The sequence below is a fragment of the Euleptes europaea genome, chromosome 17 (genome assembly GCF_029931775.1).
Source record: "Euleptes europaea isolate rEulEur1 chromosome 17, rEulEur1.hap1, whole genome shotgun sequence".
Taxonomy (NCBI): domain Eukaryota; kingdom Metazoa; phylum Chordata; class Lepidosauria; order Squamata; family Sphaerodactylidae; genus Euleptes; species Euleptes europaea.
The window spans coordinates 40860415-40876994 of NC_079328.1; the positions used below are offsets into that span (position 1 = coordinate 40860415).

Here is a 16580-nt window from a genome sequence, read left to right on the forward strand (position 1 = left end):
TTTAGACTGTCATTGGAATTACTGTGAACCTTGTGATGAAATGATTCATTAGTTGAAATCATCGGGTCACACTTTGAGACTGTAAAATTGGATTTTACATATGTACGAGAGTGTAGGGCTCATTTGCACTTGTCACTTAGACCCTGGCCGTCGTCTGTCGCCAGGGTTTCGCTAACAAATAAACACAGCCATTCAGGCAGCGTTGACGAATATTGTTTGTTAGTCATGGGGCTTGCCACAGGAGTCTGATATTGTGGGAAGACAATGGCTTGGCTGAACATAAGGAGGGATATGCTCCAGGCTTCTTGACGGGAAAAAAAGGTTTTACATTATGTTTGGCGAGAAAATGAAGGGACGTCTTAATCTTTTACGCACATCCTTCTGTCATTTGGCTTGCTTGGTTTGTTCAGCCTCTGAAGGTTATTAAACTTTTTACTTTCTATCTCTGCCTCGTAAGACGGAACATTACCTTAAATGTTAACTGTAATGTTAACAACACGAATAGATTTAGTTTGGCAATACGCAGTGTCGTTTTTTAAAAACGTCTTAGATTGTCACTGGAAATGGAAGAAAATGCCACAAACTTACTAAGTGGCCTTAAACAAGCCATCCAGTCTCTCAGCCCCTCTGTCGGGGGGTTGGGCTCTGACCCCGATGGGGAGTTGATCTTGGTTGGTTGTGATTTGACGACCCAGTTAATCTTCCAGTTCAGAAAATTAGCATCTGTAGTGAGGTAAGAATCCTATGTCCCTATTCAGACCTGGGAGGGGGTCCATTTTCTGAATTTGTGAATGGACTCACGTTCAGCAACCTCACATTGTAATCTCCCCTTGAAGCTTCTCTGTTTTGAATTGGTTGCCTTCTGCGGTCCCAGAAGGAATCCCACCAGTGGTCTGAAGAGGCAGTGCCCTCGAAGGGCTGTTGCATAGCACGGAGCTGCAGATAATGACCGTTCAACAATATTGATGGTACATAAATGGCTTAGGCTGTACCGAGACTGAGCAATGAATATTGTGTGGTAATAGCTGCTCGATAAAGTACAGAGTTCCCTGTGTCAATGTCTAAATGCTTCCTAACATAAAATAATCTTTTGTGGTGTGACAAGTCCGAATCTGGGCTGTTCCATCCTCCTATCTCTGGATGTTAATGAAAAGGTTGTGATGTTGGCTAACTTGCACATAAGCTCATGCGGACAGCTCCCTATCTGAGTGTCATTTCCTGCACATTTTGGATTTGCTAATGTGCAAATCCTTAGTTATGAGTTTTAAAATAATAGGCTTTTCTCAGTAGAATACATGTGGCAAGGGGCGCGTGGAGGATACGGAGCTTTGAAGCAAAACCGTTTTTCTCTCATATGCATTCCTTTGCTTATAAATATCTTTCATAGCCTATCTTCTGCTTCATTTTGCAGTGAAGCCATAATCCGGTGTTTACGACATGCATTTGTTGCCATGGAATAGATTGCAATACTGATTAAGCATAATTTTAACACAGGATTTGTTAGGCAGAGAATTTAAGCTGTCAGGCGACGACATATTTTTGTCCATTAAAATGCTTTTGAGCAACATGAACTGCCTGAAAATCAGAAGGCACAGGAAAAGTAAATTTGTTTTTGTTGGTCTGACAAATACAATTTTTCCCACTTATGAAGCAGATGTACTTTGCTGCTTGATTATGTGTAGACGTTTGAAAGTCATACAATTAATCCTATTGTACTTCTCAGCCTGAAAACAGGTAGGCAGCCTGATCAGTTATTTTGAAATAATCTCATTAACTCGCTTCAACCTTGGATTTGTTTACATGATCATGGGGTGATTTGGAGCTTGAAGTGAGTTAAAAAGGCTCATTAACTTTAACGGCACCTTTGGCTAACTAAGTCTGCGAATGGTAGTAAAGTCAGTATCATCGAGGATCCAATAAGCATGTCATAAACACAGGATTTCCTGCAAAATCTAACAGAAAGAGAAGTTAGGTCATTGACAATATGTATGCATTTAAGCAAGCCCCAAGATCCTGGGATCCACTCTGTACTTAAACAAGATCTTGGTTGATAACTGCAACTTCTATGCTATTATTGTTGTGCTTGTTCCTTACATCTGTGCAGTCACTGGGCTTGGTCTTTGCTCATGTTGTTAAGTAATGTAGTGGTTAAGAGTGGTGGTTTGGAGCAGTAGACTTTGGTCTGGAGAATCGGCTTTGATTCCCCACTCCTGCACATGAGCGGCGGACTCTAACCTGGTGAACCGGGTTGGTTTCCCCACTCCTCCACATGAAGCCAGCTGGGTGATCTTGGGCTAGTCACAGCTCTCTTAGAGCTCTCTCAGCCCCACCTACCTCACAGGGTGTCTGTTGTGGGGAGGGGAAGGTAAGGTAATTGTAAGCCGGTTTGATTCTTCCTTAAGTGGTAGAAACAGTTGGCATCTAAGAGAGCTGTGACTAGCCCAAGGTCACCCAGTTGGCTTCATGTGTAGGAGTGGGGAAAACAACCCGGTTCACCAGGTTAGAGTCCACCGCTCATGTGCAGGAGTGGGGAATCAAAGCCGGTTCTCCAGACCAGAGTCCACCGCTCCAAACCACCGCTCTTAACCACTACACCATGCTGGCTCTCTACACCACGCTGGCACCATTCTAAGTGCTTTGTCTGCACTTTTCCCGTGATTCATATGACCAGGACTTTGAATAGCTTGAAGGACAAGTTTACCCAGCGCAAAACTGGAATTATGAGAAGCAGTACTGGGTAAGAGATGACATTAACTGGCACTTGTTCATATATGGCTCCTTCCCCAACCCACCAAATATATGTCCACAATTCCCAGCATCCGCCATGAGGTCCAGTAGGAAATCAGGGTAGATTGGGCACTGTTATGGATTACAGGGATTGGCTGTATTGAATTAATATGCCCTGGGTATTTTTTAGTTTACGTAGCTACGTGCCACCCTTGGTAAAAATCAAACCAAAAGTACTTTTTGATTTTAACAGGCATTTTATTTCTCTGTTGGCTGCAGAGGGCAGATTTCTTGGCAAGGGTAGCTTTTGCAATACCAATGAATCTCTTTGTAATCTGTTCAATGATGTTGGCTTTCTTGCTTTAGTACTATTTCTTAAGATGAATACCAGCGATATTCTTTAGTGTCAGAATAGTACTTTTCTTTGGTTTTCTGTGTCTAAAAAAAAACTGGCTCCTGAATAAAGATGAAATGATTGTTCTTATTTCAGACATTACCCAGAGCTGGGCGTAATAGCTATTTTATGTCCTTCGGTTTGTGTGCTTATCTTTAGGGCGTCTAGACTGAAATGTCGCAATGAACATCCACAGCTATCTTTGGAAGTTCATAACTATTAAAAGCCTTTGCCTTGCAAATGGCCCCATTTTCGATAAAAAAAAGTGTTCACTGGGGATAGAATATTAACCTTTTTTTGTTCAAAAACAGAAGAAAAGTTTAGAATCAACTTTGCAGAGGTCAGATCGCAGTTAGGAAGTTGCCCGTTTCCATTTGAAATGGTTTGATTTCACAATTAAGGTGGGCTGTTTTTCCTTTGTTCTGACAGTTGTGTAATTGGGTCTTTAGCCTGCTTTGGGAATATTCTGCTGGACACAGAGTTAATTTCATCCTCGCTTTCATTGATACAGTGTTAAGACTTGTTCTGTAATAATTGATTCTGCGCAACCAAATGGCAGGAGGCTTGCTTAAAGTAAGTTAATTTGAGATTCATTATAGGTATTTAATGCACTCCTTCAACCTGGGAAGGAACTAATTAGTGTGATTCCCCCCCCCCCCCCAGTTGCTTTTGCATTTTAAATCATCAGTACTATAGTCAGGTGCCGCGCTTTCAACCAACTGTCCCCTGTCCTTGTCTTGTGTTATGATGGAGCTAGAAAATATATTTCTGCATACCGGCTTGGCTTCAGCGATGCTCAAGCGGAAACATAAATGGCTTAGCCGCTCTGAGCCTGGCTTTGGCCGGGAAGAGCGGGGTAACAAATGGAAATAATAAATAAATAATAAATTAGCACAGTTCCAAGATCCTGTGAGTGGCCCCATCGCCGGCGTGCAGGCCCAGCCGCCGGTCCCTGGCCGCCGCCACGGCAGCTCAGGGTCCAGATGCTGCCGGAGCCTCCCGCTGGCCACTGGCACAGGCCGCAGCAGCGCCCTGGGAGGTGTGACGGCGCCCTAGGAGGCATTCCCAGGGCGTAACGGCACCCCGGGAGGCATTCCAGGGCGTTTTGGCAGGGGGCCTCCTGAGCCATTTTGGCTCAGGAACGCCCCCCCTTTTTTTGTTGAGATACGGCGTATCTGCCGTGCAGCACCTCATAGGATTGCACGGATTTTTTGCACCGGGTAAAGGTTTCGGCGGTGCCGAAACCTCCTTAGGAGGCAATGCCGCTAATTTGCCTCCTAAGCCCGGTGCATGCATTCCTCTCAGGAATGTTTTGGTAGTGCCTAGAAATTGGTTGCACAAAATCTTGTGGAAGCAGAAATGCAAGTAAGCACACAATAAGTTTAATGCAGTGCCAGCTGCTACCGTGTTCTTTTTCTTGCATTTCCACTGGAACAAGAGCTGTAGCTCAAGTGGACATTTTGTGCTGGATCCAGCCCAATAAATACTTTAACATCCTTCCCTGTGGTAATGAAATGGGTATGCACTGGGTGGGAAAACAGGGGGGGAAAGGGGAGGAAGGAGTTACTGCACTTCATACCCTATATACTCGCGTATAAGCCGAGTTTTTCAGCCCAAAAAAAGGGCTGAAAAAGCCGGCCTCGGCTTATACGCGGGTCAATACGGTAGGGGAGTGGGGAGGAGGGAGGAGAGAGGAGGCAACTTACCATCGCCGCCCATGCGGCTTCGCCTGGCCAGGAGCGCCCTGTGAGGGCCTCCTGCGGCCGCTCCAAGGCCGCGCGGCCGCTGGGCGCGCCGGGCTCCCCCTGCCCTGGAAGGGCTGGTGGGAGCCTGCTGCGGCCGCTCTAAGGCTGCGTGGCCGCCACCGCCGGGCGTGCCGGGCTCCCCCCGCCCTGGAAGGGCTGGGGGGAGCCTGCTGCGGCCGCCGCCGCCGGGCGCGCCTGGCTCCCCCCACCCTGGAAGGGCTGGGGGGAGCCTGCTGCGGCCGCTCCAAGGCCGCGCGGCCGCCACCGCCGGGCGCACCTGGCTCCCCCCGCCCTGGAAGGGCTGGGGGAAGCCTGCTGCGGCCGCTCTAGGCTGCGCGGCCGCCACCGGGTGCACCTGGCTCCCCCCGCCCTGGAAGGGCCGGGGGAAGCCGGCTGCCGGGCGTGCCTGGCTCCCCCCGCCCTGGAAGCCTCCTGCGGGGGGCCCACTGCCGCCACCACCGCCTTCACCGGGAGCCCGTCAGGTAAGCCTGCGCGGGGGGGGAGGGGTTATAAGCCGACCCTCGGCTTATACGCGGGTGCCTATTTTTCCCCCATTTTTGGGGAGAAATTAGGCACCTCGGCTTATACGCGGGTCGGCTTATACATGGGTATATACGGTATGTATGTGGGAAAATGGAAGTCAAAACGGCCCCTCCCCCAGGTGGTATACCAGGGTGCCGAGGCAAGTTAGCATCAGAGAGCAGTGTAAACTCTCAGGTGGGGTAAGGTAGCGGAGGCCATTGGCCTGCCACTTTCTTCCCTTCAATCTATGGTTATTGGAGGGGTGGTGGTAGGGATTATCATAGGGTGGGATTCAGTGACTCCCTTCTACTGTGTCTTCCTTTGATGGAACATTAAAAAAGCTATGCTAGATCAGACCAAGGTCCATCAGCAGTCTGTTCACACAGTGGCCAATCAGGTGCCTCTAGGAAGCCCACAAGCAAGACGACTGCAGCAGCATTATCCCGCCTGTGTTCCAAAGCATCTAATATAACAGGCATGCTCCTCTGATCCTGGACAGAATAGGTATGCATCATGACTAGTATCCATTTTGACTTGTAGCCATGGATAGCCCTCTCCTCCATGAGCATGTCCACTCCCCTCTTAAAGCCTTCCAAAGACTTTCTCCAACAGAACAAGCCATTCTCCATTGAAATAAGTCTTTCTTCCTCAGCTTGCTCCTTACCCAGTGCCTGGTCCCACAGTGATGTATAGCGAGACTAACCTTAACACTGCTAAACTGAGTATGGGATTCGAGAGTAAAGCTGCGCATCAGATCATTAAGGCTGCCAACCTCCAGGTACTAGCTGGAGATCTCCTGCTATTACAACTGATCTCCAGCTGATAGAGATCAGTTCACCTGGAGAAAATGGCCGCTTTGGCATTTGGACATTTGGCATTTGGCATTGCAGTCCCTCCCCTCCCCAAACCCCGCCCTCCTCAGGCTCTGTCCCCCAAACCTCCCGCTGGTGGCGAAGAGGGACCTGGCAACCCTAGGGATCATCTCCACCAACATACATAATTTAAAACATCCTGTAGCATCTTGTTGTTGGTTCCTGCTTGTCTCTGTAGATTGGAAACATCCTGGATTGTGCCTGGAAAGAAATTGGAAACCTCTTCACATCTTCATGTAGCTCCTCACGGGTGACCATCGTGCAAGTGTGTTGGTCTTGCGAATCATGGTTTCCCACACAGTTATCATGTGACGGTGTGCCAGTTTCACAATTTCCTGTGTTGGAAGCACCATATGGTAATCCGCAGTGCGTGAAGCTGCCACACTCAAGAACCTTGTCAACGGCTGAACCTGGCAAATACATTTTCATAAATTAATACAAATAAGTGACTTCCATTTGTTGCTTTTCATCCACTAGTTCTCCCCCCCCCCCCATTATTTGAGAACATGAAAATGGAAGGTGATGCTTCACGTTGAAAGGGTGCAATTTTCTTTGCAAGTGGAAAGAAACAGCACGGAGTCATCAAATTAAATGCATCAAAGACTTGAGAGAGTCATAGGGCTGATTTCCATTATGTCTCATTGATGCAGAATTAGTTTTGTCTAATTTTGAACTGACTCAAGTACAATCTTGAATATCTAAGTGCGCCTTGACTTTGGCTCCCTAATTCCATTGCAAGTATGTATAATAGCATTTATTATTTATTATTCTAGTTTATGTCACTTGGGTTATATGGAGAACTAAACGATATATTTGTAGCAGATAAGAACTTAAGAAAGGCCCTGCTGGATCAGACCATGGTCCATCAAGTCCAGCAGTCTCTTCACACAGTGGCCAATCAGGTGCCTCTAGGAAGCCCACAAACAAGACAACTGCGGCAGCATTGTCCTGCCTGTGTTCCAAAGCACCTAATATAATAGGCATACTCCTCTGATCCTGGAGAGAATAGGTATGCATCATGACTAGTATCCATTTTGACTTGTAGCCATGGATAGCCCTATCCTCCATGAACATGTCTACTCCCTTCTTAAAGCCTTCCAAGTTGGCAGCCATTACAACATTCTGGGTCAGGGAGTTCCACAATTTAACTATGGATTGTGTGAAGAAATATTTCCTTTTATCTGTTTTGAATTTCTCATCCTCCAGCTTCAGCAGATGACCCTGCATTCTAGTATTATGAGAGAGGGGGGAAAGATGGCTATTGTAGTAGCAGTGGTCCCACTCCCCCTACCCGGAACAACTTGTTCGATATTGCAGAGCTATTTCCTGTGGAATCTTTACTAAGAGGATGTTGCTATTTATGACTTCAGTGTGGCGGACCTTTCCCTATTAGTATTCAGGACCGTGCTTTACGCATGTTTACTGCATCGACTGGTATTACGATTTTTTTTAATTAGAATCAATCACTGCTGTGTTCATATTAAATATACTGCAGCATTTATCAGTATGCAAAGTACTGGCCACTTTTCCTAAGTGTGTAAATGATAACAGAAACATGTTTAGCTGCTTCTGTCTCCCTCGTCACCCCAATCAGCATGTTAAATAAACACTGCACTGGACGGCACCTGTTTTCTTGACCTCATGCGCTGCAGTTTTGATGGAAGCCGCACTCAGTTGCATTGCATATGATTGTTTTTTTAAAGAGGATTGATGGGAGAAACTGGGTACATGAGCAGAACATAGTTTTGCTAGGGTATTACATTAACCGAGAAGTAGGCTCAGATTGATCTGGAAAACTGAGGGGGGAAATGATAAAACTTTGTATTAGATCTTCTGCAAACTCCATACTCCATTTTTTCTTCCACCTTAATGGGGTCAATTGTCCTCTACCGTTTCCTGCCCTGTAATTGCTGGTAAATTGCAGTGTATCCTCTTGATGGTTTGAGGGTCATTTTTACTCTTGACTGTTTAACTAAAGGTTAACTAAAAGGACCCTTTAGGGTGAGTATAACAAAATCATATTTCTTATATGTTCACCCTGATGTCGTTGCGATCGTTCTATACTGGCAAAAGGATATATGTAATAAAGGATTAATATTTTTTTCTTGACAGCTTGGTGATATACTCAATATCACACCCAAGGGTTTTTTTATTTTATTTTTTATTTTTAGGACATACTTTGGGGTCTGTTCAGCATTTATACTGAATTAGCAAAGTACGCTTTTAGTTTGGGCAGGGGTCAGCTTAAAAATTACTATACCTAGGTTGATGGCATAGCTCTTAAAGGCATAAGTGTGCTTTAAATCAAATTCTACAAGGCAGGACATGGTAGTTTCCTACAGCAGGAAACAACAGAGAGCCTGGTTGCAGTTTAAAGATCAATGGATTTATAAGCATTTGTGAACTAGAGCCCACTCCATTGGATTTGTGAAGTATTTTACCCTCTGTCTTTCTGTCTCTTGACAATACACATGAGGGCTTGGAGGAAGATGCTCATTGTGAGATGGCTGTGTGTGAGAAAGCTCACAGGCTTTCTTGTTGTCTTGTATTTCATGGTGTTTTGATTCCACTGTTGGCACTTTTTTTCCTTTTTACCCACATATATGTCTACCACCTGAGGTTACACTTCATGTATCTGATCAAATAGATGCTAGCCAACGAAAACTTATGCAGCGATACCTACGCCAGTCTTGAAGGTGCAGCAAGTCTCCTGGCGCTTCAAGGCATTCGAACTTTCTATGTTCATAGAACCCTTTCCGTATGGAGTTGTTTTCTGAGGCGACCCCTGCCTCATTGTAAAGGGTTCCAGAGCATGTTCTGGGATGCACAGTCTGTTTGCACAAAAAGCTGACCATTCCTGAGGATATTCTTCTTGTCCCACAAAATGTTAGGATATGCCAAATGTTCTGTTACTGCTGTGCATCAAAGAGGGAGATTAATGGTGATAGGCAATCAAGGAAGCTTATCTATCATTACAGATATTCTAACTGAGCTATCTGATAGACTTCCAAGGAAGACTACAATTCCTTGGTGTATCACTGCTGTAGATTATACCCTTGTGTTCAAAGGCCTCCCATATTCAAAGCTTTTTTCTGGATCCATTTTCATCCACCTGTTACATACTTCGCATTGTTAATCTTTTACTCTGAAATCCTCTATTGATAAAATTAGCATGAAGTATCAAGCCTAATTGGAGGGGCTTTCATTTTTATAGCTCGTACACAAGAACGATGAATATATTATTCAACGAACAGATTAATTTTTATATGCAGCTAGCTGGGACTGATTCTTAATTAACGAGATAGGACTGATTCTTAATTAGTCCTGAGATTTTAACAGGCAAGTTTGGCAACATAAAGACAGAGGGGAGAGGGGAGCACAAATATTTTTTATTCTTCATGGTGGTATAAAACCTTGCAATGAGCGTGAGTGATGACTGTTTCAGGTAATCCCTGAAGGTCACTGTCTTATAAACCAACCAATCAAAAATCTGACATTGCTACACATACTTCACTGAGAACTGAATAATCTGTTTTCAACAAATGAAAGAAACAATAGTAATATCTTAATGAGGGAGGGAGGATCCTGCAGATCTCCCAGAATTACAATTGATCTCCCGGCTACAGAGATAAATTTCCCTGAAGAAAGTGGCTGCTTTGGAGGGTGGCCTTATACCCTGCTGAGGTCCCTCCCATCTCCAAACCCTGTCCTCCCTAGGCTCCACCCCCAAATCTCCAGGAATTTCCCATCCTGGAACTGGAACCCTAACATTATGTTTATTTTTTTTAACCCCTGTAACCATATTATATTGGCAGGCTCTGTAAAATATCGCTGTCCCATTTATCCAAACGATTGACTTCCTGTGCCAAAATATGATTGCAGAAGATATGTAGTCCAAATTGGGCACTTGCCTTCCACAAACATAGACGAAGGCCTGCCTAACACTGCAGATCCTTTCACCACAAACTCAACACTGGTTCCAGTATGGAAAGGAGGAATTCCAGCATGCCCTTCGGGTTTTGTATGTTTGGGGCTTGACTTGATGGAAGCTGGAGAGCCAGCTGTTGTTCCGAGGGCAACTTTGTATCAAAATTTCAGCATGAACATGCTGTTTTCAGATGCTGTTAGTGTCTCTTGGGCTGTTTGTATGTGAAATTTTCTCTGTCTGTGAAAGTACCCCCATCATTTTGCTACTTCCAGAGGGAGGGAGGGAGGGAGACCCAGGCTTCCCCTGGACTCCTTGAACACAAGGATATTCTCGACAATATCTGTATGACAACTTTAACTGGAATTTCATATTGTTGCAGTAATTGTGATAATAAATAACCTCTTTCTTTAGGCTCCGTGTACGAGCCCGCGAAAAGCATTAACCTTCCAAGACCAGACGGAGAGAGCTTATGGGATAAGTTGGATCATTACTACAGAATCGGTAAGCCAAATAAAATCCTTTCTTGGTGTTAATATACATAGCTTTTGCCAGTGTAACTTCTTAAAACCGTTAAGGAGGTGTCATTGTCACCACTTCTAATCCTGTGGGGGGTCATCCGTGTGCTCAAAAGTGTATTTTCTTGTGATGTAGTACAATCAAGATCGTGAATAATTCAGGTATTAATTATCTGAGCTTTGGGGGACAAGAGGATTGATTTGGTTTGTTTCTCTTGACAGTCAAATCAACAGTGCTGCTGTACCAAAGTCCAACCACTGGTCTCTTTCCCACCAAAACATTTGGGGACAACCAAAGGGCAAAAGTACATGACAGTCTGTATTGCGCCGCATGTGCCTGGGCTTTGGCGCTTGCGTATAGGTAAGTGGGATTGTTTGTTATTTGTATAGCCCATTGTAAAATAAATCCACTGATACCGATCCACAAGAAGGTTGGCTAGGGTCATGTTAGGAAGAGGTATGATGCTTAATGACATTTTAAAAATGCTTCCTTTCAGAGTCAACTGTAGGTATGAAGCTAAATAGTGAGAGCAAGTAGCTCAGGAAAAGGCCAGATCAGACTCCACAGCTCCAAACCATCACTCTTAGTGGTTGAGAACCCGGCTGGCTCTCAACCACTGCACCACGCTGGCAACACAAAGATCAAAAGGAAAATGCATAGTGCGCATATGGATTTGTGGACCCCTTGCAGTAACTCCATGGACCCCTGGCTTAGGAGCCACTGGGCTAAATCATGGTCTTGGGCAAACCAACAGGGGAAAGCACTAGGCGTTACACAAGCTCTTATGTGGGCGGAACTGTGCTTTGTCTATTGATGCTTTGGCTTGCACATATCTGGATCCAAGCCCTTGTCTTCTTCATGCCACAGCAGATGGGCCAGTCTGAGGACTTCCCTTCCTCCTGCCTTGTTCCTCCTAGTTGCTAGGGGGAGCTTTTTAAAGGAGCCAGCGTGGTATAGTGGTCAGAGTGCCAAAATAGGATCTAGGAGACTCTGCCGGGGAAGGTTGCTGGCTGACCTTGGGCCAGTCATGTACTCTCAGCCTAACCTACCTCACAGGGTTATTGTGAGGATAAAATGAAGAAGGGGAGAAGAACGTAAGCTGCTTTGGGTCCCCTTTGGGGAGAAAAGTTGGGTATGAATGAAAAATAAATAAGTAAATAACCAGTACAGGCTCTCTGTACTGAAGTTCCTCTGCTGAAATTCTCCTTTCATCCCCCCCTCCCCGCAAAGACTTCTTTCCACATGGCTCTTCACATCCTAACCTCCTTCCTTCCTTTTAATTATCCCACAAGTGAGAGGATAAATCAAAGTAGTTTTGTTGGCTACACAGGGATGGAAGTTTGCTGTGATTTGGCTCATTGGATAATATCACTGGTTCCCTTACACTGAAATTCAGAAAATGGTAAACTGAAATAAATGAATAAAATTCAAGCTGAGCAGAAAAATGAAAGTATCCAACAGAAAATCAGAAATAAATGTGGAATAATTAATGTATGATACTTTAGTACATTGCATAATTAAATATGATGAGGCTGTCTAAATTATAAATGATGAGCAAGTGCAGTTATAGAAGGATTCATTACAGGTTGGTGTTACCATAGTAACTGGTGAGTACTTTCCAATCAGCAGCAATTTTGCAGTGTACCAGTGCTCAATAAATACTTTTCACCTGTAAAGCAAGGAGTGCTCTAACTCAAACCAGAGCACCCCTCCCCCAGTGGGTAGAGAGTATGGTATGGAAGCCCCAACTTGGATGGCCCAAGCTAGCCCAATCTCATCAGATCTTGGAAGCTAAGCAGGGTTGGCCCTGGTTAGAACTTGGATGGGAGACCGCCAAGGAAGTCCGGGGTCACTACGCTGAGGCAGGCAATGGCTAATCACCTCTGAATGTCTCTTGCCTTAAAAATGCTCCAGGATCGCCATAAGTCAGCTGTGGCTCAATGGCACCACCACCATGGAAGTCAGAGTGTTGCAAGGGAACTGTGTAACGGTATGAACATAACTCATAGAATCACAGAGTTGGAAGGGACCATCAGGGTCATCTAGTCCAACCCACTGCACAATGCAGGAAATTCACAACTACCTCGCCCCCACACCCCAGCAGATGATCTTAATTCTCTTTGCAAGATGCACAGCCCTGTCTCATCTCCCTCCTGTCTCCTCTCAGGGCCCTTCTTTTACCCATTCTCTCTGTGTGGGAAGTGTGAACACATGAACACATGAAGCTGCCTTCTACTGAATCAGACCCTTTGTCCATCAAAGTCAGTATTGTCTACTCAGACTGGCAGTGGTTCTCCAGGGTCTCAGGCAGGGGTCTTTCACATCACCTACCTTCCTAGCTCCTTTAACTGGAGATGCCGGGGATTGAACCTGGGACCTTCTGCATGCCAAGCAGATGCTCTGCCACTGAGCCACAGCCCCTCCCCATGTGTGGAGGATCGATGGCCCTGCTTTGCATCAAGGGGGTTGGTTGAGTTCAGAGAATCTTAAAAAGGTTCCCGAAAGGTTAACTCAGGTGAACTCTGAAGCCAAATGGAGTACTCTCTGAGTTGTGGAAGATATGAGTCAGCACACTGTGTGAAGGCCATGGTTGCATATTCAAATATCAGTGTGAGTGCACGGGAGGTGAAACACCCCCGATTCAATTAGTCCAGTGTTTTGTTCTTCACACATGTCACTAAAATGTTTGTTTTTTTATGTATCCCAGAGGGAGTTTTAAAAATCTTGCCTCTCTGCAATGTTTTTTTCCCTCTGAGCCATGAATTTTTATGGATTTCTAGAGTAGATCACCAAGGTTTTGAACTTCTATAAGTACGTAGCGCCAGTGGGCTTTTAGACAAAAGAACTGCTTGCTTCGTTTTTGGAGCTGCTGGGTCTCTCTGGGGTTTTAAATTCTGCTACCTTTGTGTTCATGTACCTCTTTTAAGACTTCAGTGTTCCTGGGTTTTTCCCCCCGGAAATTTTCTGAATTCCTTTTTTGTTTCATAAGCGTGTCACTTAATTTTTTTAACGTTGTCCTTCCAATTGGCTCATTTTGGCCGTGCTTTTTTATGAGGATTTTTCCAGTGATTGAACAATCACAGTAATACTTTCAAAAGCAATTCTGAAACACTTTAAACCTTCTAATCTTGCTTTATAAGAAATTGCCGATGTCAGGCTGACACAGTTGAGGGCTGGCTAGTACATTGGGCAGGGCCCCTAGGTTGCCAACCTCCTGGTGGGGCCCAGAAATCTCCCAGAATGACAATTGATCTCTAGACTACAGAGGTCAGTTCCCCTGGACAGAATAGGGGGTGGGGTTTATGGCATTATACCCTGCTAAAGTCCCTCCACCCTGACTTGGGTGGCCCTGGCTAGCCCGATCTCATCAGATCTTGGAAACTAAGCTTGGTTGACCATGGTTAGTACTTGGATGGGAGACCACCAAGGAAGTCCATACCCCCCAAGGTACTTCCCCTCCCCAAACCCTGCCTTCCACAGGCTCCAAGTCTCCAAGAATTTCCCAACCTGCTAGCCCAAACAATCTTCTCAGGTCTCAAAAACTAAGCAGGGTTGGCCCTGGTTAATACTTGGATGGGAGACCACCAAGGAAGTCCATGGTCCCTATCCAGAGGCAGGTAATGGCAAAACCACCTCTGAATGTCTCTTGCCTTGAAAACCCTGCAGGGTCACCGTGCCCATTATGACTTGACAGCACATTCCACCACCAAAGTCCCTCCCCAAACCCCGCCCTCCCCAGGCTCCACCCCCAGACCTCCAGGAACTTCCCAAGGCAAAGCAACCAACCTTACCCCACCCCCTCAGCAAACAAAAATAGAAACCTGGAGGAACAAAGGGAGAACCGACACCTTCCTCATTGGCACATTGCCCAGATTGAGGGAAGGCAGCAAATCTAGGGAGCCTTGTATCAGACAGCAGCACTGGATCCCACATCCTGGGCCAGGGTAATTCTGGGCCATTAGGTGGGTGTCCCAATTAGAATGATCCGCAGCTGCTTCACTTTACCAGCACAGCCTCAGTGTCAAGGCTGCCCCCACCCCCGATGCCTAACTGGCAAAATAATGCATTTTGGGAACATTTATGTGCGTGATCCTAATGGGATTAGTTGTAATTGTACACTAGGATTTCATTTTGAGAAATTAGAAATGTTTATTGCACATATTTTCAGTCCCCCTAGAAATAGCTGAAGGGGTTTCTAGTATAATGCCGCCGCCCCCAAACATAGATATAGATAGTTCTTAAAAAAAAAAAATCTCGCTTGGTGTCTTTGCAAAATATGCTCTAACTTAAAGGAGACTTTTTGTTTCTTTTGATGCAATACACAGTGTCACTCGGCGTTGTTTAAATTTGCACTTTGTGTTCAGTGTTCAAAATCAGCATGTATAGTTTGGGGAGCGCTAGCTTCACATTTAGATTAAATATTCTGTGCCATTCTGGATGTCCTTTTTATGGACATAATTTCCTCTTCCAACTCTCCCATCTTCTCATTTAAATGGCTTCAACCTTCATGCTCTGTGAAGGATGCCTTCGTCTTCAAAAGACATGCACAGACCGTTTTTGGAAATGAAAGTGTGGCTTTGTATCCAGGGCTAACCAGCCTGGTCATGTCATTCCTCAGACTGCATTATTGCTCCCTTTTAAAGCATTGTAATTATTTGTTTGAACGCCGCTTGTGCACAGTTTTCAATCTCTCTGCCAGGGCTGAAAGTAAGGGTAAGATGTCCTTCCCTGTGCTGCCTTTCCAGAGGTCTGAGCCTTTTTGGCAAAGTCAGCGCTGCTTGACATTTCGGCTGTGGGTTTCAGGTAGTGGTGTTCCTGCTTCTCAGGTCGGAAACCCCAAGCCAGATGAGGTGGGTGCTGCTGGCATTTGAGGGGGTTAGAGCACCTTCCCTATGAGGAAATGCTGAAGAGTCTGGGACTTTTCATTTGCGAAAAGAGACAACTAGGAGGGATCATGCTGGAGGTTTATAAAATTAATCATGGGGTGGTGAGAGTTGACAAGGAGAACTTTTTCTTCCTTTCACAAAATACTAGAACTCGAGGGCATCCAGTGAAGCTGATGGGCAGTAAATTCAGTACGAACAAAAGAAAATACTCCTTTACACAATGAGCGATTAAAATGTGGAATTCACTGCCAGAGGCTGTAGTGATGGCCACAGGCATAGATGGCTTTAGAAGGGGATTAGACTGATTCCTGGAGGATACATCTATCAGTGGCTACTAACCACGGTGACTAAAGGGAACCTCCATGTTCAGAGGCAGTAAACCTCTGAATACTAAAGCCAGGAAGCAACATCAGGGGAGGGCCTCGGCCTCTTTGCCTTGTTGGACCTCCAGTGGAACTGGTTGGCCACTGTGTGAGACAGAATGGTGGACTAGATGGACCACTGGTCTGGTCTAGTAGGGTTCTTCTCCTCCTCCTCCTCCACCTCCTTTTCCGCCTCCTCATTCTTCTTAATTTATTTGATTTATAGGCAGCCCTTTCCTGAATGAATGGAAAATGAAGAAAGCTGATAGGAGGAAAGTAGATTCCTTAGAATGTGGTGTTGGAGTAGAGTGTTACGGATACCATGGACTGCCACACACACAAAACAACAACAACAACAAATCAGTGGGTTATAGGTCAAATCAAGCTGAACTGACCCTAGAAGCTAAAATGAGTAAACTGAGGCTGTCGTACTTTGACCACATTATGAGAAGACAAGAGTCACTGGAAAAGACAATAAAGCTAGGAAAAGTTGGAGGCAGCAGGAAAAGAGGAAGACCCAATGTGAGATGGATAGACTCTAGAAAGGAAGCCACAGCCCTCAGTTTGTAAGATCTGAGCAAGGCTGTTAACGATAAGATGTTTTGGAGGACATTGATTCATAGGGCCG

The 16580-nt window shown here is 45.4% G+C and overlaps 1 protein-coding gene across 2 annotated transcripts in view; it reads left to right on the forward strand.

Annotated features, from left to right (window-relative positions):
- PHKB (phosphorylase kinase regulatory subunit beta) overlaps positions 1-16580 on the forward strand; it is a 152886-nt gene that overhangs the window by 11660 nt on the left and 124646 nt on the right. For both annotated transcript variants that reach the window (XM_056862527.1, XM_056862526.1), the window contains exons 2-3: positions 10600-10689; positions 10926-11064. In XM_056862527.1, the coding sequence (XP_056718505.1) occupies positions 10600-10689; positions 10926-11064 (229 nt within the window). The remainder of the gene's footprint in view (positions 1-10599; positions 10690-10925; positions 11065-16580) is intronic.